We start from the raw sequence: 27934 nt of genomic DNA, 5'->3' as shown, positions 1-27934 counted from the left end.
GCAACCCCGTTCAAAACCGGACGCTCCCCTTAAGTTGACTTTTGCAATGTTTACTCGCACGCACAAATGTTCAACGTTACTGTTTCCCGGTGTTTTGTCAATGGGTTGCAAATAGCTTTTGACATAAAGGGCGACGCCACCGCCTCTACGGTTTACACGATCTTTGTTGAAGAGTCTGTAGCCATCTATGTTGTATTCGGAACTTAAATCAATATTTGTGGTGTCGATAAATGTTTCGGTTATAGCAATTATGTCAAAATTTTCTGTTAAAGCAAGACATCTCAGTTCATCAAATTTGTTTCTTAGGCTACGCGCATTGAAACTAAGGATTTTTAAGTTATCTAGAGGCTTAGTAATAGAGGTGGTGGTACTTGCGGGATCACGGTTACGGGTTTGTTGCGATGCACGGCGTCTATTTACACGGGTGGGGTGGAGGGACGTGGCCGTGACTCGTTTTTTGTTCGGATGACACGCACTGCTTCGTTGAGGAGCCTTCCGAGTCTGGCTGCCCTGATGGGAGAAAGGTGCAATCCGTCCCTGTGAAAGAGCTCATTTTGTCCATAGAAATTGTCCCATGCGTTTAGGAACTCCACGTCAAGCTCCCTACAAAGAGTCTGTAAGCGGTTGTTTAGGCTGAAGGCCTTACTGAAAAGTCGCTCTCCGCCCAAGTCCGTGGTAGAACTCCTGAAATCAAAATGTTAGGGGATTTAGTCTTATACTGCTGGATGAGCCTACGGTACTTCTCCAGGAGTTCCTCAGACCGGGTCGTGGTGACGTCGTTCGTACCTGTGTGAATAACAAACAGTGAATCATTGGTAGCCTGGGGGGAGATCTCCTCAAGAGCAGCAGTTATGTCGTCGATCCCAGCACCAGGATAGCAATAGTTCCGTCTTCGACGAGGAACTCTGCCGCAGAACTCAACGACCTGCTGGCGAATCATGGAGTCACCCACCAGGAAGGTGCTCTCCTGCTCGTCCTCCTCCTCCAGAATGGCAAACCTGTTGAAGCAATGAACAGGATAAATCGCTTGTCTGGCTGGTTTGGCTCCTCCATTCACGACGGTGAAGCCATCATGGGCGGTGCCACTAGCATCCTCCCGTTGCGTGGTGTTGTCCGCTGGTGTCGACGGTACCGCTGAGGGCAAGGGGGCGGTTGGAGAAGGGTTTGGCACCACAGCAACGTTAGCCTGGATGAATTCCTGCAAGGAGGCAGCAGTGCGAGAAAGCTCTATTATTTTATTCTGACCTGCTTCCATCTTCTCTTCTTGCTCCTGCAGTCTTGTCTCGAGATGCTGCCTGGTGAGAGAAAGCTCTATTATTTTATTCTGGCCTTCTTCCATCTTCTCTTCCTGCTCCTGCAGTCTTGTCTCGAGATGCTGCCTGGACAGACACAGTCGACAGACAGCAGAACGCCCTGTAAAAGTGAGCTGAGAAGCTACCGTTACAAGTACTGCACTTCTTAGGCGCCATCTTAGCTGAAATGAAAGAGATAAAACACAGAGTGAAGGGGATTAGGAAAGGGGTGAGGTGTGAGAGGTAGTTTAGTAATGGAGGAAAAGTGAGAGAGAGGAGGAGTAGGAAGGGATGTGAGGTGAGTAAAGAGGGGGAAAGAGAGGTGTGTGAGATCAAGGAGGGTTAGGAAATAGGTGAGGTGGGAGAGAGGAGGAGTAGGAAGGGATGTGAGGTGAGTAAAGAGGGGGAAAGGGAGGCGGTGAGTGAGGTGTGTGAGATCAAGGAGGGTTAGGAAATAGGTGAGGTGGGAGAGAGGAGGAGTAGGAAGCGATTTGATGTGCGTAGAGAGCGGGACAGGCAGTTGGTGAGTGAGGTGTGTGAGATCACGGAGGGTTAGGAAAGAGGTGAGGTGGGAGAGAGGAGGAGTAGGAAGGGATGTGAGGTGAGTAAGGAGAGGGAAAGAGAGTGAGGTGTGTGAGATCTAGGAGGGTTAGGAAATAGGTGATTTGATTGTGAGGGAGTTTGGGAAAGTCGGGATGTGGGAGAGAGGAGGAGTAGGAAGGGATGTGAGGTGAGTGAGGTGTGTGAGAACAAGAAAGGTTATGTAAGTGGGGAGGTTTGGTGGGTGATGGGTTGGGTAATTTGGTTGTGAGGTATGGTGAGTGTGGGGGGGAGGGCTTAGAAATATGTGGAGGTGAGGGAGGAGTAGGAAGGGCTAATCCTCTTTGGGATTAGGAGGAGCATAAGGGATGTGAGGTGAGCGAGGTGGGGGGGCTTAGGTGAGGTGAGGGGTGTAGGAAGTGTTAATCCTCTAGGGGATTTAAAGAGGGTGTAATGCGGAGGAGCAGATTGAATCCTCAGGGAATTCAAAGGGTGGGTTGTCGACACACCCAAATCACGCGTGAGACACTCGGGAACACAAAGTCACACTCGGGACACACGAAACACTCAGAAACCCAAGCACAAGCACGACTAAACACCCTCAAGTCACTCACAAAAACACCGGAAGTACAACAGCACACTCAAAACACTCTGAAACCCACGCAGAGCACTATAAACATCCAAATCACACGTAAAAGCACTGGAAACACAACACACTCGAAACGCAGAACACTCGAAAACAGCCAAATCACACGCAGAAACACCGGAAACAAAACAGCACACTCAAAACGCTCTGAAACCCACGCAGTACACTTAGAAGCAGCCAAATCACACGCAAAAACACCGGAAACACAACACACTTGAATCACTCTGAAACCCACGCAGAACACCACTAGTCAGCCAGATCACACGCAAAACACCGGAAACACAACACAAAAACATCAAACACAACACACTTGAATCACCCTGAAACCCACGCAGAACACCCGGAAACAGCCAGATCACACGCAAAACACCGGAAACACAACACACTTGAATCACTCTGAAACCCACGCAGATCACCCGGAAACAGCCAGATCACACGAAGAAACACCGGAGACAACACACCACACTATAATCTCTCTGAAACCCACGCAGTACACTCTGAATCAGCCATATCACACGCAAAAACACCGGAAACACAACACACTTGAATCACTCTGAAACCCACGCAGAACACCCGGAGACAGCCAGATCACACGCAAAAACACCGGAAACACAAATCACAGAGGCAACCACAGGCAGAAACCACAAGCGAACACACACCAAACACGTGTCGGGAAATCACAGGCAACACACAAGGTCCACAAGCGAGAACACACAAACGCCCAAGAGCACGACGAAAACACAGGGCAAGCGATGTTGTGGGGCGCAGCGGGGTGAGGTCACGACCTTCTCTCAGCAGAGGTCGGGTGTGAATCAAAGAGAGAGAGAGAGAGAGAGAGAGAGAGAGAGAGAGAGAGAGAGAGAGAGAGAGAGAGAGAGAGAGAGAGAGAGAGAGAGAGAGAGAGAGAGAGAGAGAGAGAGAGGAGTTTACAGATAAAAAGATAGCCAAGTTGATAAATTGGTACAAAATAAATATATAGATAGATGGATAAGTAGATGATAAAATATAAAGTTAAATCCACTAAGGAGTGTGTTCCTTGGTGGGTGTGGAGTAACTGCCGCCAAAGAGAAGAACTGGACAGGTAAAACTCCTCATCCATTAGGAAAGGAAATCCTGACTTGTCTTCCTCCTTAGTTATAAATTATGGGAGTGGCATAATCAGCCCTTGGTAGGTGTAGAGTAAATGCCTCAAACTGAAAGAACTGGACAAGTAAAATCATTCATCCGTTAGGAAAGGAAATCCTGACCTGTCTTCCTCCTTAGTTATAACTTATGGGAGTGGCTTCCTCAGCCCTTGGTAGGTGTAGAGTAACTGCCTCAAAAGGAAAGAACTGGACAAGTAAAACTCCTCACCTGTTAGGAAAGGAAATCCTGCCCTGTCTTCCTCCTTAGTTATAACTTATTGGAGTGCATTCCTCAGCCCCTGGTGGGTGTAGAGTAACTGCCTCCAAAGGAAAGAACTGGACTGGTAAAACCATTCATCCGTTAGGAAAGGAAATCCTGCCTTGTCTTCCTCCTTAGTAATGGCGGCGGCGCGGGAAGAGGCAGGAAAAGGCCTTGCGAACACGCCGGACAAAGGCCGCCTTCCTGGATGTCTCTCCCGCGTACATCCTGACTGTCTCGATGATCTGGGCCACCGAGGGCCGCTGTGCCGGGTCTGCTGCCATGGCGCTGTCGGCCAGCACCTCCAGGCCGGGGTAGCGTGTGTGGCACGTGGCCAGGACGCGCCTCAGGACGTAGCCGAGGGAGAACACGTCCACGGGGGGCGAGCAGGGCGCGCCGCGCCGCAGCTCCGGGGCCATCCAGGGCGTGCGGTGCGTGTGCGTGCGCGCGATGCGGAGTCCTGTGCCGAATGTCTTGGCCAGGCCGTAGTCAATGAGGAACACCTGCAGGCGGCCGTCGGCGCCCTGGTGCAGCACCACGTTGTCGGGCTTGATGTCGGTGTGGGCGTAGCCGCGGGCGTGGAGCTGCCGCACGTCCCGGGCCAGCGCCACGAAGGCCGCCAGTTTGTGAGTGTCGCGGGGAGCAAGGTTGTGCAGGTCGCAGAAGGTGTTCTGGCCGCGGAAGGTGGTGAGCATGGCGGGGAACCCAAAGCTGGTGCCCAAGGCCTTGGGGGCGCCCGCCGCGCCGTCCAGGTCCAGCAGGATGTCAAACTCCCTGCGGAACATGGCGGCGAGGCGCTGCTCCCTTGCCACCTTGAGGCAGCACAGGGCGCCGCCGACCTCCACCAGGTACACCGTGCACGAGGCGCCGCGCCCAAGCACCTGCTTGTGCTCGGCCACCAGCGTGTCGATGCGCTCCCTCGTCAGAACGAGGAGGGGGATGGTGTGAGGGGGAGCCATGTCTCTGTCTCACCATGCCGTATGTGTGTGGCGATTTAGGGCCAGACCTCGGTTTTAGACGGTTAGTTTTGTTCAGTTCGGTTTAGCTTGGAGTTAAGGCGGAAAAAGAGGGAGTCTAGATCTGGACGGCTGTCGCATGCAGGAACGCACGCACGCACGCACGCACGCACGCACACACACACACACACACACACACACACACACACACACACACACACACACACACACACACACACACTGTTGTTGGAATATCTGGTATTAGCTTATCGAGAGCGTGCGCTAATACTAAGAAATTTGTGAAAAAGTGCTAAAAATTATTGCCTCTATTAACCAGTTTTCTATGGCTCTCTTAAACATATTTTGCTAATAAATCTGGGAGCGAATTATATATATATATATATATATATATATATATATATATATATATATATATATATATATATATATATATATATATATATATATATATATATATATATATATATATATATATATTATGGCGGACCCTCCATGTACGCAACTTCCTTGTTGGGTTGCAAGTGGTGAATGCTGACCCACTCCTTGACGAAAGCCCACCCTCTCTGGGTGAGGTCAGGGAGGCTGTGGCCAAGTTGAGGGGTGGGAAGGCACCTGGTGCCTGTAACATCAGCGCGGAGCTGCTCAAAGCTGGAGGTGAGGCCATGATCCATGGGCTGCATGCGGTCTTGACTGCCGTAAGGCAGTCCGGTACCATTCCTCCTGACTGGAAGAGGGGGTTGATCGTCCCTATCTGGAATGGGAAAAGGGGACCGCCAGGACTGCAACAACTACCGTGGTATTACACTGCTCAGTGTGAAAGGCAAGGGGCTTCCCCATCTATTGCTGATGCGAATTCGCAGGTAGTTGCTGAAGCTGCAGAGACCTGAACACTCTGGGCTCACGCCTGGTAAGTCAACAACTGATCGTATCCTAGCGCTTCGCGTACTGGTGGAGCGCCGAGGTGAGTTTCGACAGGGGATGCTTGCAGCCTATGTCGATCTCAAGAAGGCGATTGATTCAGTGCATCGTGAGGCACTCCGGGATCTTCTGCGACTCCGTGGGATTCCTGCGAGGACTATTGGTCTGCTGACTGGCCTGTATTCTAGGACAGAGAGTGCTGTGAAGTGTGTGTGTGTGTGTGTGTGTGTGTGTGTGTGTGTGTGTGTGTGTGTGTGTGTGTGTGTGTGTGTGTGTGTGTGTGTGTGTGTGTGTGTGTGTGTGTCCAGCTTCTTTCACGTGAATGCGGGAGTGAGGAGGGGCTGTGTCCTTGCCCAATCTCTTTTCAACACTTGTATGGACTGGGTACTGGACAGAGTTGTGGGCCAGAGTCATTGTGGAGCATCCATTGGCAATACCAGGGTCACTGACCTTGTTTTTGCTGATGATGCAGTAATCCTGGCGGAGGCGCTGGAGGTTTTGGCGATGGCTCTCGAGGCACTGCACGAGGAGGCAAAGCCCTTGGGACTCCAGGTCTCCTGGGCGAAGACCAAGGTACTGTTGTTCGGTGGCTTGTTGGATGACACAGTACCGTCTGTTCATGCGTGTGGCGAGGATGTTGAAATCTCGGAAAGTTTCATGTATCTTGGTTGCGTAATTCATAACAACGGAGAGTCTGGCCAGGAAGTCTTACGGCTGATTCATCTGGCTCACGGTGTAATGGACTCGCTCTGCACGAGTATATGGCGTTGTCGATAGCTGTGCAGAAGAGCAAGGATCCGGATCTTCAAGTCCCTTGTGCTCCCTGTCTTATTCTATGGTTGTGGGACATGGACACTAAACGGAGATTTGTAGACGCGGATTGATGTCTTTAGTAATAAGTGTCTACGCAGAATCATTGGATGTCGCTGGAAAAACTTTGTGTCAAACAGGTGACTACTCCGTGAGACTGATTCGATATATATTACCTGCATAGTCCGTCAACGCTAACTCCGTCTATACGGGCACGTGGAGGAGGCCAAAGGGATCCCCACGGAGTTCGTGGCTTGAGCAAGTCGATAGATCCTGCAGGGAGGTACTCGGGGTGGGAAGGAGGGCTGCTTGGACACTCGCCCGGAGGGATCCCCGGGCGCGTATAAATAAATATATATATATATATATATATATATATATATATATATATATATATATATATATATATATATATATATATATATATATATATATATATATATATATATATATATATATATATATATATATATATATATATATATATATATATATATATATATATATATATATATATATATATATATATATATATATATATATATATATATATATATATATATATATATATATATATATATATATATATATATATATATATATATATATATATATATATATATATATATATATATATATATATATATGTATATATATGTATATATATATATAACCATAACCAAAGCTATGGAACAGTGAGTTAAGTCCCCCTTCAAATGGTTAACTAAGAAAACGAAGAAAAGCCAAGAAGTACGAATTGTCTCCTACCTGAAGGCCAAGACGCCAAGCCGAATGAAAGAAAACGCATATATGAAATTTGGGAAAGATTTGAGGAGGAGATAAATTTGTGAATATCCGGAGAAAAGACGAACAAGACGGATTCCAAAAGAGGGCAGACACTGGAATTGATGGGCGGGAGGACAGAGAGAGCATGATGAGTGACAGAGGGCGAGGGAGGAGAAAGGGAGAGAACTGAGGGCAGGGGAAGAGACTGGAATTGATGGGCGAGAGGATAGAGAGAGCATGATGAGTGACCGAGGGCGAGGAAGGAGAAAGGGAGAGAACTGAGGGCAAGAGAAGCGAAGGGAAGCAAGGGAGAGGGAGAGATGCCTGATGGGGAGAGAAGAATGACGCAAATGAAAGGAAGAGGGAGAGATTGAGATATGGAAAAAAATGAGATAAACGGACGCAAAAAATGGGAAAATCATAGAGGAAGGGGAGAGCTTCAAGGGGAGAGGAAGGGAGAGAAATAATTACGAGAGGGAGAAGAAGCGGAAGGGAGAGGGAATTTGATGGAAGGGAGGAAGGGAATCAACTAATTAGGAGAAAAGGATAACTGAAAGAGAGAAAGATGGACGAGAAGACTGAAAAAAGAAAGAAAGAGAAAGAAGAGACGAAAGAAGAGAGGGAAATATGATACATAAGGAAGATGGAAGAAGGGGAGACGGGAAGGGTGAATGAGGCGGAGAAAGGAGGAGGAGAAAGGGAACCAGAAAGAAAGATAAAGAAGGGAAGAGACGAAAGAAGAGAGAAAAATAGGATAAAGAAGGATGGTGGAGGAAGGGGCTGAAGGCGAGGGTAGCTGAGGAGAAAGGAGGAGAGGGAGACTAAGAAAGAGATGAAGAAAGGAAGAGAAGAAAGAAGAGAGGGAATTAGGAGATATACGGAAAAGGAAGGAAGGAGGGAACTAGGAAGAGATGTAAAAAGGGGAGGCAGGCAGGAAGGGAGGTAAGAAGGAGAGGGGAGAGGAGGGGAGAGAAGGGGGATAGAAGGGGGAGAAGAAAAGCGAGAGTGTGGAGGGGAGGCATGTTTTGTGGCCGGCCTCGAGGGAGAAGTAATTAGGGGGAGTAATTAAGGAAGCATAATTGTGTTCCTGTGCATAATGACGGAGCCTTGCTTGCAAGGTAAATTACATGGAGGTTTATTTCGTATGCCGGAAGCGCCTTCATTCGAGAAAGATAGATAAATAGATACAGATATAGATAGGTAGATAGATAGATATAAATAGATAGACAGAATTACCCCCACATGACTTAGAGGGACAAATACCTTTTGCCTGAACATTAGCACACCTTTGTCGTTCGCCTGCTCTCCGAAATAGATAGATAAATAAATAGATAAATACCTTCATGTAACTCAGAGGGACAATAGTTTTTTTTCCTGAACATTTGCACACCTTAAAAGTTCTTACGCGCTCCTTTGACACACAGTTAAAGAGAAAACGAGCTGCAGAGATCGCCATACCAAGGAAAGCTTTATATAATAACTCAATAGCTTCAGAAGCCAGCAGAAACATCGCTCCACAAAACGACTGGAAAACATTATATATTATTACCTGCTAGATTTAGAAGGAAAACACTTAACTCGATAATATATCAGAAGCCAGCAGAAACATCGCTCTACAAAACGACTGGAAAACATTATATATTATTACCTGCTAGATTTAGAAGGAAAACACTTAACTCGATAATATATCAGAAGCCAGCAGAAACATCGCTCCACAAAACGACTGGAAAACATTATATATTATTACCTGCTAGATTTAGAAGGAAAACACTTAACTCGATAATATATCAGAAGCCAGCAGAAACCACTTACTAACACGACTGAGGGAAACTATATGTTATTGTTTGCTATATTTACAGATCGCTCAGAGACCAAAGAGACACATTGTTAGAAAACTCAAGGATCGCCAAACAAATGAAAACATTAATTACTCAATAACTTCAGAAACCAGAAGAAACATCGCTCCACAAGACGACCGGAAAACATTGATTATTACGTGCTAGATTTAGAAGGAAAACACGTAACGCGATAGTATACAGAAACCAGCAGAAACATCGCTCCACAAGACGACCGGAAAACATTGATTATTACTTGCTAGATTTAGAAGGAAAACACGTAACGCGATAGTATACAGAAACCAGCAGAAAACGCTTAATAACACAACTGAAGAAGACTATATATTATTGTTTGCTATATTTAGAGATCGTACAGACCAAAGAGACACACTGTTAGAAAACTCAAGATCCTTCAAACAAATGAAAACACACAAAAAAACTCAACAGTAAAAAAAAAAAAAACAGCAGAAAACGAGCTCAAGAAACTAACTGAAAAGCATATTACCACTTGCTAAATTTACAGAACGTACGAGACCACAGAGGAATTCAAACCCCAAAATACTTCACAAACCAACAAAAAATCGTTTGAACACGCTACTACCACCACAACCCCTGGTATTAAAACTTCTCAGTGCCTGGAAACTTCAGAGACCAAGCATCGAAATATTAAACTTAAGGAGCAAACGAGGACACATTAATCATAGAAAACGAGACTCAGGCGGCGAGGGGGAGACACAAGCGAGGAGGCACGCACACAGAGGCGCCTATCCGACCCTCGCCACCCGTCTCGCTGTCTCCCTTCTGCTAATCTTTACAGGCCCTAAACGCTCATGTGAATCGCAACTCATTACTACATATCACGACATGACGAGGCTACTTGACCGACGTGACATTAAACAAGTTGACACTATTGTTTTAGATTTTGCCAAAGCCTTCGACAAAGTCCCGCACAAAAGACTGACAATAAAATTGAAATACTACGGTATTCCAGGACCTATTCTTCACTGGATCACTGCATTTCTTACTAACAGGACTCAACGTGTTCTTCTTGACGGATCTTCATCTGACACTGTCCCTGTTTTTTCAGGTGTCCCACAAGGCACCGTTCTATGCCCCATTCATTTCCTTCTGTACATTAACGATCTTCCACTGTCAACGCCTAACTCCTCCACTAGACTATTTGCCGACGATAGTTTACTGTTTAGAGCAGTAAAGACTACTGACGACTGCAGACTACTACAAAACGACTTCGACCCCCTCGAGCGGTGGAAGCGCACCTGGCAGATGCACTTCCGACCAGACAAATGCAAACTATTAAGATTCACCAGAGCGCACAACCCCATCCATCACACTTACACTCTCCATAATTCAGATTTAGAATCAGTTCACACACACAAGTACCTTGGTATCCATCTCTCAACTAACTTGAAATTCAACACCCACATAGATCAGTGCCACAGCCAACAGAACACTGGGGCTCCTGAAGAGGAATTTACATAACTGCATACCTGACATTAAACACATAGCTTATGACGCACTTGTGAGACCAACACTGGAATACTGCTCCACGGTGTTGGATCCTTACACACACAGAAACATTGATAGGCTAAAACAAATCAACACCAAGGCGGCAAGGTTCATTACAAACAATTACACTCAAACGCCTGGCATCACAACACGGATCAAACAACAGATAAACATGGAACCTCTTCACATACGCAGACAATCACACAGACTTACACTTATGTACAAGATCACAAACACTCACATTGACATTGACCCACAAACATACCTACACAACGCAAACAGCCAACGTACTCGTAACACACACATATATAAATACCACACATATCACACTAACACTGACGCATACAAGCACCCATACTTTCCACGCACCATACGTGACTGGAACAGCCTCCCGCAACAGATTTTAGACTGCGGTACAATAGACTCTTTCAGAAAACAAATACACACTCACTTGTCACCACAACACACCAAGACTAACAATTACACTTGATTCACTTCCCTCCCCTGCACACCCGGCTCCCCCGTCCCCCCAACAGCCAACAAATATGCGTGTTATGCACCTGTACGGGTGCCCTGCGCATTATTGTCCAGATCCAGATCCAAAATTAAGACACCTCTCCTCCCGAAATTGACCTCTCTTTTGGCCGCTCATTACTTATGTTTTTGTAGGAACAGCGACTAGCGGGCTTTTTTTTTACAGCTTTGTTCGTTGCCCTTGAGCTGTTTCTTAAGCTGTAATAATAAATAAAAAAGCAAATGAACAGAGGTTGTTAACCCATGGTTGCCCTGCACACATTCTGAATGTTTTGGCTCATGATTTGGAAATTGGTAACATAGAAGAACATGTGGTTCATGTTGTAAAATACTTATAAAACCATCACTCTGCCTCAGCAAGATAACGTGAATCCAGAATTAAGACACCTCTCCTCCCGAAATTGACCTCTCTTTTGGCCACTCATTACTTATGTTTTTGTAGGAACAGCGATTAGCGGGCTTTTTTTTCACAGCTTTGTTCGTTGCCCTTGAGCTGTTTCTTTAGCTGTAATAATAAAAAAAAAAGCAAATGAACAGAGGTTGCTAACCCATGGTTGCCCTGCACACATTCTGAATGTTTGACGGTCAACGTCTTGTTCTGCCACAGGACACTAGACGGACCAGGCGTGGCTGACTGAAGATGTATATCTATATTAGCTCAGGTAAATTTGTGAAGTTGACAGGGAAAATATTGATATCAAAGTTAGAGAGTGTTTTATTTGTTTATTTTTCCATTCTATACTGTTGCCCTGCAATAAGATCAAGATTTAAATCAATGAAAAAAAATTCAAATAATATAAATCTTGATTTAAATCAATGACTTAAAAAAAACTTTAAGCGTTGTGAATTTTGAATGTAGCTCAAAATAGATGTTCTGGATCGTTATCCACAAACATTAACATTCAATAAGGCTTTCATAGCGGTTGTGGGTGCTTCTATGGGTAGTTATGTGAGCCTAGTGATAGTTTGAGAAGGCCTCTGCACCGTGAATGTGAAAAACACTTATGACCCAAAGGCGAATTCTTCAGCCGATGCATGGAAATAAACGCAAATGTAAAATGATTTACTTCGACCTAAAACAAAAGCCCCGCTTGAGAAGATTTGAGCAGAAGAAAATAATCAGTCATTTGCACCGTGTTATACTAAATATGATTCCTTGAGTCAACGAAACACGCTCTTGACTGATTGGTGTTAGCGTGGTGATTAATATATTAGCACCACCACCACCACCACCGCCATCATCACCATTTCCTATTTTCACTACCATCACTTCAACTACCAAAAACAACCACCTTTTCCTATATCTACCACCATCACCACCACCACCAGCACCACCGAAGTCAACAGTTACTATCTTTCTCTTGTTTCCCCGTCAAGGCGAATTTTCCTTCACTTTATCGACGCGGCCATTCACAGGCGAGGGAAAGGTAGTCCGATGAAGAGCCCGCTCGAAACTTTGTACACAATTACACATTTTGCCCCCGCCGCCGTCGAAAGCATTGTTGATGTGGTATCCAGAAACTGCTCAAATATTAGCCAGGAAAGAGCGGCGAGGCGTGGCGCGGGGTAGTCAACGGAGGCCGAAAAGTAACCAAGCCTGGGAGGGTTGCCGCCGAGTTTGGGATTTTTTTTTTGAAGGCTGTTATTACTGTTATTATTGTTATTATTATTGATCCGCGCGTTTTGAAGAGTGTGGTGGAGGCGGGGACAGTGTGTGTGTGTGTGTGTGTGTGTGTGTGTGTGTTGCCTCACGAGGTGTCAAGTAGAGTTCAAAGGCTGCTGCTGTGTCACGCCATCAACATACACAAGTCACAGAACGCCCCCGGACACTCCGAGATGCCCGTGTTAGCTGACCAACACCGGAGCGACGACGAGGCACGGCGAGCACTGCACACCCTGCGGGCTAGACGCTGATCACCTTCTAGTTTAGCAATGTCCTTTGCAAGGTGGGGAGACTAAAACTGTACCGCATATTCCTAGTGGGGTCTGACTAATCTATTGTAGAGCGGAAGTATTACATCTTTATTCTTGAATAAAAAGTTTCTTTTAATGAGGCCCAACATTCTGTTCGCTTTATTTGCTGTATCGATGCATTGATGTGAGAATTTGAGGTTTGACGCGATTTTGACCCCCAGGTCCTTAACGCATTGAACGCTTGTGAGTTTAACGCCGCGCATTTCGTAATCGAACTTCTTATTTTTTTGTTCCAACTTGAAGGACCTGGCAATTGTCTACGTTAAAGGGCATCTCCCATTTATCCGACCAAGCTGAAATTTTGTGCAAATCCTCTTGGAGGCTTTGCCTGTCTTCGTCAGTGAGAACCGAGTTACCAATCTTTGTGTCGTCTGCAAATTTACTAATGCGATTATTGAGTCCAACATCCACATCGTTGATGTAAATAATGAAGAGCACTGGGCCAAGAACTGAGCCCTGAGGGACGCCACTAGTGACCGGCGCCCACTCTGAGTTAAATCCGTCAATCACAACTCTTTGTTGTCTGTTGCTTAACCAATTCGCGATCCATTGGTTTAATTGACCGTCAATACCTATTTGCTTTAATCTATAAAGTAGTTTATGATGTGGGACTTTATCAAACGCTTTCTGGAAATCAAGATAGACTACGTCCACTGATTTGGTTACGTCATAAACTGAGAAGAGATCGTTATAAAAGGTCAGTAGGTTTGACAGGCAGGATCTTTTGTTACGGAAGCCATGTTGTGAATCCCCAATTAATGAGTGGCTTTCGAGGTAACTCCCAATTTTGTATCTAATTATGCTCTCGAGTAGCTTACCTACAATTGAAGTTAGACTAATGGGTCGGTAGTTACCTGGTATTTTTTTGTCTCCTTTCTTAAAAATCCGTGTCTCTTTAGCCTTTTTCCAATCCGAAGGGACGATGCCAAGAGAGAGAGAGAGAGAGAGAGAGAGAGAGAGAGAGAGAGAGAGAGAGAGAGAGAGAGAGAGAGAGAGAGAGAGAGAGAGAGAGAGAGAGAGAGAGAGAGAGAGAGAGAGAGAGAGAGAGTGTGTGTGTGTGTGTGTGTGTGTGTGTGTGTGTGTGTGTGTGTGTGTGTGTGTGTGTGTGTGTGTGTGTGTGTGTGTGTGTGTGTGCACTGTTGTGTCGACATTGCCGAGGGGAAGAAAGGTGCACGCCGGTATGCGTCGAGTCAGTGAGCTGGCCTCCACGCTGCAGCTGTTCGTTATCAGTGGCATGTACTGCACTAGACTAACCGAATTATCCTTTACTGAAATTCTTTTGATTTAAACCTACGCGTCTCACCTCCAGCAGAGACACTACCACGTCAGCACATTTCACGTCTTGCAGTTATGAAGAAACTCCATAAGGTTGTTTTATTATGGTTAAATTGCTTCAGACAATACTGCCACTATGTTGTGTGTGTGTGTGTGTGTGTGTGTGTGTGTGTGTGTGTGTGTGTGTGTGTGTGTGTGTGTTGGACATGCATGCAGGTATGGAAAAATGTAAGTATTTGTATGTAGGTTGCGTCCCGTTTGTGAAACTCCATTGCTCGTTAATTAGGCAAGGTGTTCACAGTTCCGTTAGTTTCATCTTCCTAACATCTGGCGTGCCGCGCGACGCACACACCACTGGTCAGCCTACACTGGATAGGGTAGAGCGGCCTTGACTTCTACACCGCAGGCAACCCTCGCTGGCTGGCAGGTTTCCCCCCTCAGATGTATTTACCCTTCAGTTAATGCTCACACGAATAAAAAATACGTAATTGTTGTGTCTTACCCATTTCCGAACTTGTTCGATTTAGGAAGTGCAGGTTTGTTTCAAGAACTAAACAATTACGGAGAGGTTAGCCAAGTTTACTCTCAACGTTTTTTAACTTTCCCCAAGCACACTGCACTAAAGGTAATACGTACTATATAAGCAATTTTATAAACGGGACGGAATGTATACGCATTTACATTCATGCACACATGCATGCTTATATAAGCGCGATACATGTTTCTATAAGCACGCGTGGTTCGATTTTAAGGCGGAGTGGAGACGGGCAGAGCGTCACCCATCATTCGCTCCCAGGCCCACCCATTCATGAATCGGTAACAGGTGGCAGTCCGGTCTTATGTCCCGCCTCCCATGTATATACGTCTGTGTGTAATATGGAACTCTTTTGCTCGGGTCACGGGTCAGACGTGCAAAGCAGTCAATGATTCTCTCCGTCAAACAGTAAACTTCTCTTTCGGCCACTCCTCTCCAATCTTTTTAGGGACAGTAAGTAGCGGGCTTTTTTTTTATTATTGTTTTTTTAAGCCCTTGATCCGTCTCCTTTGCTGTAAATAATAAAATAAATAAAACCGTCCCCCGCATTGTTAGGGCGTGCGTGTTGTTACTGAAAATATATCGAACACGCTCGTCTTGGTAGAACATAAAACGAAAAAAAAAATCCCTATGCACCTCGAGCACCCACACCCTAAAAAATAATCAGTCTCAGCTCAACATTTTCCCCGCTGGTGGATCGGCTGCACTGAACTGTTCTGATCATGTCAACTTCTAATTTTGTTTTTCTTGCCATCAAGTTGCTGACCTAGGGAGGGGCTTCTTAACCTCTTGTGAAACCCAACACTAATGTTCAGCCTTTGTTCACCCTCTCATCAAGGCTCAATAAGTTTTACTGAGAGGCTTAAATGTTCAGTAAACCGGCTGACTTGCTCTCTCCAGTTCTGCTCAAGCTTATAAATTTCCATCAAAATTTTGAAGGATGTTTCCTTTGAATTTACGAAGTGTTGGCTCCTCTTAGTGCTTGGCCTTGCAGCAAAGATTTTTTACACATTCCCATAGCTATTCATTGTTCATAACATATGTCCAGTTTTTTTTTTATTTCCAGTCACATCTTTTCTGTACAGAGCAGTCTGGAATACGAAGGCTTTTTTGTTCAAAAAATTCACCGCCACCAAAGAAATGTCTTGATATTTTCACATTGCTTCGTTCTCCTCCGGGTGTCAGGAGGTCGTGTATTATTGATTGATCGATAGAATAGTTTGAAGTTTCAGCGATCAATTGATTGACTGATTGATTGATTGAGTGTGTGTGTGTGTGTGTGTGTGTGTGTGTGTGTGTGTGTGTGTGTGTGTGTGTGTGTGTGTGTGTGTGTGTGTGTGTGTGTGTGTGTGTGTGTGTGTGTGTGTGTGTGTGTGTGTGTGTGTGTGTGTGTGTGTGTGTGTGTGTGTGTGCGTGGATGCATGCTTTATTCGTGTTCTCTTCGTGTTAAGTGTGTGTTCCTGTGTATTAGGCAGCATCGTAGCGTTTCTTTATGTAATCTTTTAGTAACCTGTTAGTGTTCGGGAAAGGGCTGATGAGGGGCCGCGACGCGTGGCACTGCAATTACTCGTCATGGGGAAGGTTACCAGCGATGATGTAAGGACGTGACTGGCAATGACGGACGCGGCGGGTGGGGGTGCATGCCGGGGTGGTGATGGGGATGGGGTGGGGGGGAGGGTGTTCCAGTCGTTTTCCCTCGCAATGAGTTGGCTGCACGAGGGTGATGGGCACTTACGGTCATATATGATGTGAGTAATATGAGCTGTGGTATGGTTGTTTTCATGTAGTTACGAGGAGAGGGATAGTGTGTAAGGGAAGTGTTAGTGGTTCTGCGATTGGTAAAGGAATACAGGAGGAAGCGTGGGCGACTAGAGTTTTATGGCGTTGGAATGAGTGGCGATAACTCTTTAAGGTCCTCAGCATTTGGGAAGAAGAGTGTAGAGATGCCGTTTGATCTCGGGCCGGGGTGGGGGAGTGGTGGGGGGGATGGGTCTTTGGATCATGGAGTGAGGTACAGAGTAAGTGTGGCAGAGTTTGCTGGGTTTTATAGCATTGGAAGGAATATACTGGACGGTAAAGGTCATAAAATTCGTTCTTCGTTCAGCGACTCCCAGAATCGTCAGGCACCAAAATTTTCAAGGAGTTTCAGGGATCGTAATCTTGATTTAGTGGAAAGGCCGCAGCATTGACGGTGTGGCGAACATGGATATTTGCTAAAGCTTTGTTTGTGTAACTGTTGTGTAAGATATAAAACACACACACACACACACACACACACACACACACACACACACACACACACACACACACACACACACACACCGCCATTCCTAGTTTTTCCTCTTGACAACTTTGATTATCTTTTGAACATGTCGAAGTTGAAATATGAAGTAAAATATTCTACAAAAACATAGTTCAGTATTCATTTACTAAATAGATATAATAAAGTTTACATCATTATATGCAGTAATAGCAGTACTTGTAATAATAATAATAATAATAATAATAATAATAATAATAATAATAATAATAATAATAATAATAATAATAATAAAAATAATAATAATGATAATAATAATAATAATAATAATAATAATAATAATAATAATAATAATAATAATAATAATAATAATAATAATAATAATAATAATAATAATAATAATAATAATAATAATAATAATAATAATAATAATAATAATAATAATAATAATAATAATAATAATAATAATAATAATAATAATAATAAAAGTAATAATAGTAACAATAATAATAATCATAATAATAGTAATAAGATAGTAATTACAGTGCACTTACAAGAAAATCAATAGAAACAGTATTCCTTTACCTGTACAAATGTTAAATGTTAACCTTCATATAAGACATTAACGGCGTTTTCTAAAACAATTTCGTTTTGTTGTGCCCCACGGTCACAGAACAGCTGGTGACCTTGAGGCGGTGAGCAACACAGAGGTGAAGTGGAAAGTCATGTTGCCGCCGACGTTCAGGTTGAGGCGTAAGGCGGCAGCACCGGAGCCACTCCCCGCCGAGGGTACGCGCGTCGAGTCACTGGCCGAGGGAACATAAATTTGGGCCGTACTACTGAACGTTTCGTCACTTAAGTTCACATATTTGACAAGGCTTTCTTAGGAGTTTTGGGCATTTCCAGGAGTCGTTTTATGGCCCTGTTGGTAGTTTGACCCTTCTTCTGTACCGTGAACCTAAAGAAACACTCATTAGAACCCGACTGACTCCCTCTTTGACCTTTAGAAATAGCCGATGTGAGAGCCGAAAGTGTCTTATAATGCCGACCAAAGAGTCAAGATTTAGCGAATCATTTTATTCACTGACACGCTAATATATACTCGTCCAAAACTATCACACTCCTTAGATAGTGTTTTCAAGGATCTGAGTAATGACTGAATATTTTATTGTACTGTTGCACGCCTGTCTCTATCAGCCAAATAACTAACCAACCAAAGTGTAAGCGTTGAGGAATAAGTAAACGGTACGAAGATAGAGGTGGTGGTGGAACGTCCGGGAGAATACTTCGTGTGTGTGTGTGTGTGTGTGTGTGTGTGTGTGTGTGTGTTAGTGAGTGAGTGAGCTACAGCATACGACGCTAAGCTCTTATTCTTCCTGACATTTGAATAGTGGCTCAGAGAAAATCACTAAAGAATCTTGACGTACTACTTTTTCTCATTAGCCTCTCCTTTGGGTAGGGACTGCAGGCCACTGGCCAGATGTAGTACCTGCACGCCTCTCGCCACCAACACCCCGGGCAAGAGTGGACCTCCACCGGTCTTCGCGGCACCTCAACGGACGCCTCACAAATCATCTGCTTTATGATTGATGACGGTAGTGGTTGTTAGGCCTATGGGAACGTCTCAGGGAGAAACGGGTTGTTAAGCCTCGGTGCTCTGCTTAAGGTTCCTCCTTAATGAGCGGCTTCCCCCCCCCCCCCCCACTCTCACACATACAGTGGTGCCGCAAACAGGTGCTATGACGGAAAACGTATAAGAGAAGCGGATCTCCCCAGAATGCAGGCCACAGCACCAGACTTACCCTCGACCATGAAGGGCTATTAGGTAAAAGAAGCAGTGGCGCAGAGAGGTCATTCGTCCGGGTGTCTCCTAAAAGTCAGTCGTGATTGGGCTGGGTGGGGCTGAGGGGTGAGGGCTCCTCCCTCGTAAAGTTGCACTCTTACCAGTATGTTTACAGCGCCCATAAAGAAAGGGTTTGTCATTATCGGTATTTTTTTTGTTACAATGCGAGTCAGACTTTTCCTTCGTAATGGTGCTGAAGAAAAGGAACATCACTACATCCTAATCTTTTCTTTTTTGTTTGTTTGTTTGTTTACAGCACAGGAAGCAACCCAAGGGCAACAAAAAGAAAGTGTAAAAAAAGCTCTGTCAGATAATGAACCCAACTCTAAAAGGTTGAAAGACTCGTTGATCAGATAGCTGAGTGGAACCGAAAGTCGAGGAATACCAGGAGTCAGGTGCTTTTGGGCTTTATCGAAATCGGCGTTGTGAATGTGTGTTTGGGGACCTTGATTTATAGAGATGTATCATTGTACTTGTAGAGAGAGAGAGAGAGAGAGAGAGAGAGAGAGAGAGAGAGAGAGAGAGAGAGAGAGAGAGAGAGAGAGAGAGAGAGAGAGAGAGAGAGGAGGAGGTATGGGTGAGAGAGAGTGCGGGGAGAGAGAGAGTGGGGAGGAGGAGGAGGAAAGGGAGGGATGGGAGTAGGGGAAGCCAGGGGTGGAGGTAGGTGGTGGATACACGTTACAAATACATCACGCCTCACTTGTTCGAATGTGTAAGTGGCTCACGCAGGTTTTGCCATCACAGTCAAGAGTAAACGCCATACTTAACCGCATCTGGCATTGCACAATAACGTCAAGAATTAGCGGAATGTGTGAAACAATCTGTGCCAAAGTCCCATGCTGATCCGAGACTCCGTTTGAAAGATATTTGCGAAAAACGGCATGTCATAGGGTATGATATGGATAGTAGGTGACAGAGTGAATGGAGGAAGGAAGAATGATTACCAAAACTGAGTAATACATGGTGGGGGGTTGTCGGCCAATGCAGAGAGCACAAAACAACATCAATATGAACATGAGACGTATACAGCGTTATATGTGCAATGGGGGCACACCAAAAAATACCCAGACAAGTAAATGCCCTAAATGATAAGGACTGCCATGATTCTCTTTGAAACGATTTATCAAACTCCTATCATGGTGCCCTTAAGCCAGTGAAGGCGTGGCTGCTCACACTCATTGAATTGCAAATGGTTGAAATCAATTGGTTGCCATCGTTCACGTTACCCGTATGGAGCCCGGCGCCCCTAGGTCTTTATGGATATACAGCTCGCTCGGCATGAGAGGTACTTGTAATCTAACTGAATGGTATAATCACGAGCATTGAAGTTGAAAGCTTTTGAAACTCGTTCTTACAGTTACTTAAGGAACCAAGGACACCACCTCCTGGTATACCTCGCTATTAGTGTTCGTAGTAAAGTGGCAGTCAGGGACGGTAACTCATGTAGATTAAGGGGTGTTGCTCTTTTTGCATCCTTGGGAATACCCAGGATACCCTTGGCAAAGATTGCATTTGGACTTTGCAGGTCCTTTCCTTGGTCATTCATTTCTAGTAATTGTAGATGCCTACAGTAAATGGCCAGAGGTAATACACATGAGTTCAACCACAGCACAAGCTACTATAAAAGCCTTAATGCCAGTCTTTGCCACCCACGGACTTCCAGTTCGCATTGTGACGGACAATGGTCCACAATTTTGTTCCAGTGAATTTTCAGAATTTCTAAAGGTCAATGGAATAGAACATGCTAAGGCAGCACCTTACCATCCCGCCACCAATGGTGAAGCGGAACGCTTTGTGCAGACCTTCAAGCATAACATGAAATGTAGGAGTGCAATGTCTGCAGACGTTATTGCTCACGTTAGCAATTTCCTATTGTCCGATAGAACTTCTGAATATTCTGTTACCGGACAAACTCCTCCACAACTATTGATGGGTAGAAAAGTCAGGAATAAATTGGACTTACTAAAACCAGACTTCTACATACAACAAAATAATCGCGAATGGCAACAAGTAGCCAAACATCAAACTATGAATGAGTTCAAACCTTCTTCACCGGTAATGGTTCGTTCTTACAACACAGATGTGAAATGGGTCCCAGGCCAAGTTACTATAGACCTAGGACAAAATTTAATGCACTATGATGTCAACGTTGGTGGACGCGTATCGAAACGTCATGTCGACCAACTTAGACCTTACACGGCTCCAGCTCAAGAAATAGAAGACCAAAGCGATGAAGAGCCTATGCCATTGGAGAGTAAAGAGACAGATGTACCTGACCAGTCTAGTGACTCTAGTGATACTTCTACTCCTCCAGAAAATGTAAATAGGAGAGTTGTTCCAGCTCGGAGCACGAGAGGAGTTCCTCCAGAACGCTTAAAACTGTAAGATTTCCTTTCTTTCTGACAGGGGGAAGGAAATGATATGTACGTAGATTAAGTATAGTATTAAGTATTTATAAGTTATGCATTAATGTTAAGTTTTCTTTGTAAGCGCCCAGACAAAACTATGTAGTAACAAGGAATCCAAATCCCTTTATAGAAGTTTTGATACCTTTATACTTTTGTATGTTTATGTACTAGGATTGTATACCATACGTAAGTTACAGCTACATATAGCTCCTAGAGGATTCTACACACACACACACACACACACACACACACACACACACACACACACACACACACACACACACACACGAGGACAAGGCGCTGATATTCAGGGTGTAATGAAGAGCCTACTCAATAAATACTGTGTGCCTCCACGCCTATCCATCCCCCTCAAGACCGACACCACGGACACGTCGACGAGGATGGGATATAACCAGTTGCCACATATTACAGGTACGTTGTAGTGCTGTCAAGAGTAATGAAGTGCTGGTAGACTACAAACACGACAAGTTGCTTAATTTGCGTTGATTTGACATTCCACGCTGTTTGGCTTCCTTAATTATCATGCTTGAGTCTTGGGGTGGCATTTTATTCTGCTTTATTAACTGCAAGTACAAATATCTGTTCCGATAAGTCGTTGCGTATTCGGAGTACAGGTTCCTGGGCCGAACTCTGCGTCGTGTTCACTTTGCTTTTCCTAATCGTCTGCATCGCCTATTGTTGGCTTTCTAATCATTCTGTTTTTGATTTATGTTTGGAATTAGTATCTTGTGCAAGCATTCACTGTTTTTCGAGAGCCGTCACACAGGCATTAACTCACAGGCTAACTTTTTATGTATTTGCCAAACCAGAATCCAAGAAAATTTACGTTTCCAGGAGTAGTTTTATGACCCTGGTGTTAGTTTGACCCTTCTTCTGTACCGTGAACCAAAGGAAACACTCATTAGAACTGTAAGTACAACGCGGCGTTTCTTGCTGCTGCGCCACGTGTAAACGCCGCCGCGTGCCAATGTCTGACGAAACCGGAGCAAAACATAGAAATGAGCTTGGTGAGTAAAGTGGCGAAAATAACAATTGTGAGGCAAAAGTCACTTGAGGTATTTCAAAGGTGTTCTGTTTTCTACCTAGGCGCCCCTCCTACAAGCCGCCCCCCCCTCCCCGACACACGCTCAGTGCCCCTTGCCCTATCTTTACAATGTGTGTGTCGCTCTGAACTCACATGCAGGCAGACTTATCAGCATTTGTTAATTGTTACTTGCACCGACAAGTTTTCTCCTCCTCCTTCTCCTCCTCCTCCTCCGCCTCTACCTCCTCCTCCTCCTCCACTTCCTCCTCCTCCTGTGTGCAGCCGCCGCCAGCTTTGATTTCACTGTCATGTTCATAACGTTTGTCATCACTACTGCCCGACAAGCCGATGACCAGCTCTCCCTGTGCACATCCTTGCCAGTCTGACGGCCCGACACCTTACCCGAGCAATGTTTAAATGAATTTTCATCTTCCAGCTGCGATTTACGGGACAAGCAGACAATAAAACATTCTTCATCTTAGACAAACAATAGAATAAATTATTACTACGCTAGAAGTGAAGCTGACAAGTCCCCGGCGATGCATCAGGCGCCTACCCAGGACCCGACGACCTTGAGACGCGAGGCTCGTGAATTATCCTCCCGTGTCAGTAGACAATATGTGCACGTTGCCGGCCATTACCTTTGTTGCGCTGTTCCTTTGTGACGGCCAAGCTACTACACTGCACCTCAACAGGTATATGCAGGAAATCATTTATAGAGCAAGATTATTCGCTGAATGGATGTTCGTGGTCTGTCTGAGATGCTTTATTGAAAACCAAGCCACTAACACACAAAAACCTAGCCGGCCAGTATACTGCCGAAGGAACATTTGTATGCCTTAACTGAAAGAACTACACAACGCGTCCAACATAAAAGAGTTAATAAAGCAATGATCATGGGTTGGCAGCCATTCAAGTTAAGAGTAAGGCTACACGGCTGCAGGAAGTAGGGCGCAGATTTCCATAAAGAGCCATAACTTGTGCCATGTGGACTTTATTAGGTAGTTCTTTTGCCTGACTTCATTCTGTACTAAAGACGATGTATTGTTTTCCTATATTGTGCTTCTTATGGCTTTCTTAGCTTAGTTTTTCACGTGTTTGACGTGGCTAAGGTTCCCCGTCCTGGTCAATATTAATGAATGGCAGGTAAAGATTTTCGGCCACTCGACGGCCGTGAAAGTCAGCCGCGTGTAATGACCACTCAGCCAGCACCTCCTCTGCACCACACACACACACACACACACACACACACACACACACACACATATACGGGGAGGCGGTGGCAGAACGAATAGCAAGACGGCCCCGCGTTCAGGAGGACGCGAGTTCAATCCCCGACCGGTGCCACCAAGCTGGGATTTTTCAGCCGCCGCCGAGTGGCTTAAAACTACCCACATGCTGTCCAGAAGACTACCTATCAACCCGGACTCTAGATTCTTGGATCAAAGATGAGCTCCGGGAGGGCAGCATGAGCCAATGAAAGATGGCGCCACTATAAACACTCGCCTGCGCCAGAACGGGCTGGGCCGACCATCAGGACCCACCGGAAAGAAGCCTTGGACCGACTATCAGGATCCACCGGGAAGAAGCCTACCGGCGCAATAGGCCGCGATGTAACACACACACACACACACACACACACACACACACACACACACAAACATATATATACTTAGGCACTTAAAAACTTTTCCGCCTTTCTCTCAGCTATGTAATATCCATGAAAATAAAGCTACCGCAAGCACATCACAACTCAGAGAGAGAGAAAAAAATAAAGATCACCTGAGAAAAAAAAAAAGGATTACTTCAGATAGGGCAAGGGGCACTGAGCGTGTGTTGGGGAGGGGGGGGGCGGCTTGTAGGAGGGGCGCCTGGGTAGAAAACAGAACACCTTTGAAATACCTCAAGTGACTTTTGCCTCACAATTGTTATTTTCGCCACTTTACTCACCAAGCTCATTTCTATGTTTTGCTCCGGTTTCGTCAGACATTGGCACGCGGCGGCGTTTACACGTGGTGCAGCAGCAAGAAACGCCGCGTTGTACTTACAGTTCTAATGAGTGTTTCCTTTGGTTCACGGTACAGAAGAAGGGTCAAACTAACACCAGGGTCATAAAACTACTCCTGGAAATGCATACAACTCCTACGAAAGCCATGTCAAATATGTGTTATTGGTCGACGGAATGTCTTATGATACGACCCCGTGACTTCAGACAGCAGTGTGCTACCCCGATGCCTTGGAGAGAAAAAAGGACGGGTCTTTCCTATCAAACCGAAAATGTTACTAAGCTGAACAAACATGTTCTGTCAGTCGTAACCACATAAACATCTCACAGTGCTATGATCCTGAGTGACTTATTAATGCTGAAATAGGGAACAGCGGTTAAGAATTACGGCACAGGTCTACGGTTTAAACGGTTTGAACCCTACTGATGATATAACAGTTACGCCACACAAGTGTTTTTCACAAACATGCCCCATATATAAAGCCTATAGGCGTGCCTGAGTGTACTATCAAATTTCAATGAATATAAAGGTGATAACGTCGTACCAAGAATGCATGCTTGTTACCTTTGACAGATAATCCCTGTCATGCAATAAGAAACGTGTCATTTTACATTACTATACTATCAGGCTGAGCATAAAAACCTGCTTGAGGGTCGCCGCCGGCACCCCCTCGCCGCGCGCACCCCACCAGGCGGTGATATGGCCCGAGTTGTTTGATTTTGTTTACCGCCTTGACTTTCGTTTACTCTCCATCGATTGTGTGTGTGTGTGTGTGTGTGTGTGTGTGTGTGTGTGTGTGTGTGTGTGTGTGTGTGTGTGTGTGTGTGTGTGTGTGTGTGTGTGTGTGTTTTGGCGTGATGGCCCGTGTTTTTTTTTTTTTTTCTGTGTATATATTTTATATTTGCGTGTGCTCATTTTTTTATTGTGGTGTGTGTGTCTGTGTGTGTGTGTGTGTGTGTGTGTGTGTGTGTGTGTGTGTGTGTGTGTGTGTCTAGACAGGCCACCCCCCCGCTCTCTCTCTCTCTCTCTAACTTCGTAGAAATCCGACAAAAACTAACAGAAATACAACTATCAGATGACGGCAACGTAGAGGAAGCCTGGCTAAGCTTTAAAAATCACTTACTCACTCAGCAGAACACATTTGTCCCCTTGTGCGAGAAGCGAATTAACACTAATAAAAGCACACCGTGGTTTAACAGCGAAATTAAACAATCAGTCAATGAGAGAAAATTGTTTTACAGATTAAAGAAAGAACAAAGCACGCCCGAAAACATTAGATTTTATAATGATGCCAGGCGACGAGTAAAAAGACTAGTAGCTCAGGCAAAGCGTAGATATGAAGAAAATAATGCAGCAAACTGTAAAAATAATCCGAAATCTTTCTTCAGTTACATAAACAACAGAAAGGCGATCAAAAGTGGTATTGGACCTTTAACAAACAGCGACGGTGCACTAGTGACTGCCAGCCAACATATTGCAAACTTCTTAAACAATTACTTTTCCTCGGTGTTTAATACTAACAGTCTTCCTCTCGCTACCACCAACACCAGTACTATTGTAAATCTCGAGCATGCATTGCCTAATTTTGAAATAACAACCGATGAAGTCCTTAAGGCTCTCCATTCACTTAAAACAGATGAAAAAGTCCCGGACCCGACAAAGTATATCCTATACTGCTTAAAGAAACAAAAAGCGAAATACTCTCCTCCCTCACTACCGTATTCAATATGTCCTTGCAACAAGGCATCGTCCCTTCGGATTGGAAAAAGGCTAACGTGACACCGATTTTTAAGAAAGGAGACAAAAAAATACCAGGTAACTACCGACCCATTAGTCTAACTTCAATTGTAGGTAAGCTACTTGAGGGCATAATTAGAGACAAAATTGTGAGTTACCTCGAAAGCCACTCATTAATTGGGGATTCACAACATGGCTTCCGTAACAAAAGATCCTGCCTGTCAAACCTACTGACCTTTTGTAACGATCTCTTCTCAATTTATGACGTAACCAAATCAGTGGACGTAGTCTATCTTGATTTGAAGAAAGCGTTTGATAAAGTCCCACATCATAAATTACTTTATAAATTAAAGCAAATAGGCATTGACGGTCAAGTAAAGCAATGGATCGCGAATTGGTTGAGCAACAGACAACAAAGAGTAGTGATTCTACGTTGTTGCCTATTGCGCCGGTAGGCATCTTCCCGGTGGGGCCTGAAGGTCGGCCCAAGGCTTCTTCCAGGTGGGGCCTGATGGTCGGCCCAGCCCGTTCTGGCGCAGGCGAGTGTTTATAGTGGCGCCATCGGATTTAACTCAGAGTGGGCGCCGGTCACTAGTGGCGTCCCTCAGGGCTCGATTCTTGACCCAGTGCTCTTCATTATTTACATCAACGACGTGGATGTTGGACTCAATAATCGCATTAGTAAATTTGCAGACGACACAAATAGTACAGCGGATCATTGAAACCATTGTGCACTTCATAGTAAAAGCATGAAATTTGGTCTGTATATACTTTAGGATATGCTGATTAATATTAGATATGGAGGCATCGCAAAAAATGCGAATTTCCAAGATGGCCGCCAAATCAAATATGGCTGCCGGGGCGTTGGTAAAATGACCACAATGTTACATTTATCTTGATATAAACCAAGGTGAACTAGCAGCAAATGCACACAATTTGGTGCAGTGATATTATACAATGTGGCAATATATATATATATATATATATATATATATATATATATATATATATATATATATATATATATATATATATATATATATATATATATATATATATATATATATATATATATATATATATATATATATATATATATATTCTCATTTTCAGGAACGTGGTGCAGGTGCTTCTGGCTGATGCTGTTCTGCTGTGAACTTTCTGCGTGTGTGTAACTGGCTCGTTACAACAATGAATGAACCAGAACAACCGTCAACTAGCAACGAGAGTAACAATCCAACTGATTGGAACTTGTGTATTCTCTGTCAAAACGATACATCTGAGCAATTACAATGTCCTGCCAACAGCAAAGGGAAAGGTGGGGCTGGTTGGACAACACTTGCCAACAACCTGAATCGCCTGCAGAAATGCAATTCCCTTCCATTTTCCCTTGACCTTACCAGAATTGACCAAGGGAAGGGCGTAGAGGCCAGCTTTAGAGACAACTGTGCAAAGTGGCACAAATCGTGTTCCTTAAGTGCAATAACCAAGCCGTAGAAAGAGCTGAGAAGAAACGGAAGTCTGTTGGTGATAACACAAGCTCTCGTAAGTTCACTAGAAGAGACATATCTGCCACTATTTCACGGGTGTGTTTCCTGTGTGA

The 27934-nt window shown here is 44.7% G+C and overlaps 1 protein-coding gene across 1 annotated transcript in view; it reads right to left on the bottom strand.

Annotated features, from left to right (window-relative positions):
• LOC126989794 (serine/threonine-protein kinase PkaB-like) overlaps positions 1-4820 on the bottom strand; it is a 191705-nt gene extending 186885 nt beyond the window's left edge. The window contains exon 1 of the mRNA XM_050848391.1: positions 4087-4820. Within this exon, the coding sequence (XP_050704348.1) occupies positions 4087-4820 (734 nt within the window). The remainder of the gene's footprint in view (positions 1-4086) is intronic.
• Between the last annotated feature and the right edge of the window lie 23114 nt (positions 4821-27934).

The sequence above is a fragment of the Eriocheir sinensis genome, unplaced genomic scaffold, assembly GCF_024679095.1.
Source record: "Eriocheir sinensis breed Jianghai 21 unplaced genomic scaffold, ASM2467909v1 Scaffold13, whole genome shotgun sequence".
Taxonomy (NCBI): domain Eukaryota; kingdom Metazoa; phylum Arthropoda; class Malacostraca; order Decapoda; family Varunidae; genus Eriocheir; species Eriocheir sinensis.
The sequence above is the reverse complement of the archived record's forward strand: the minus strand, read 5'-3'. Positions and strand labels throughout refer to the sequence as shown.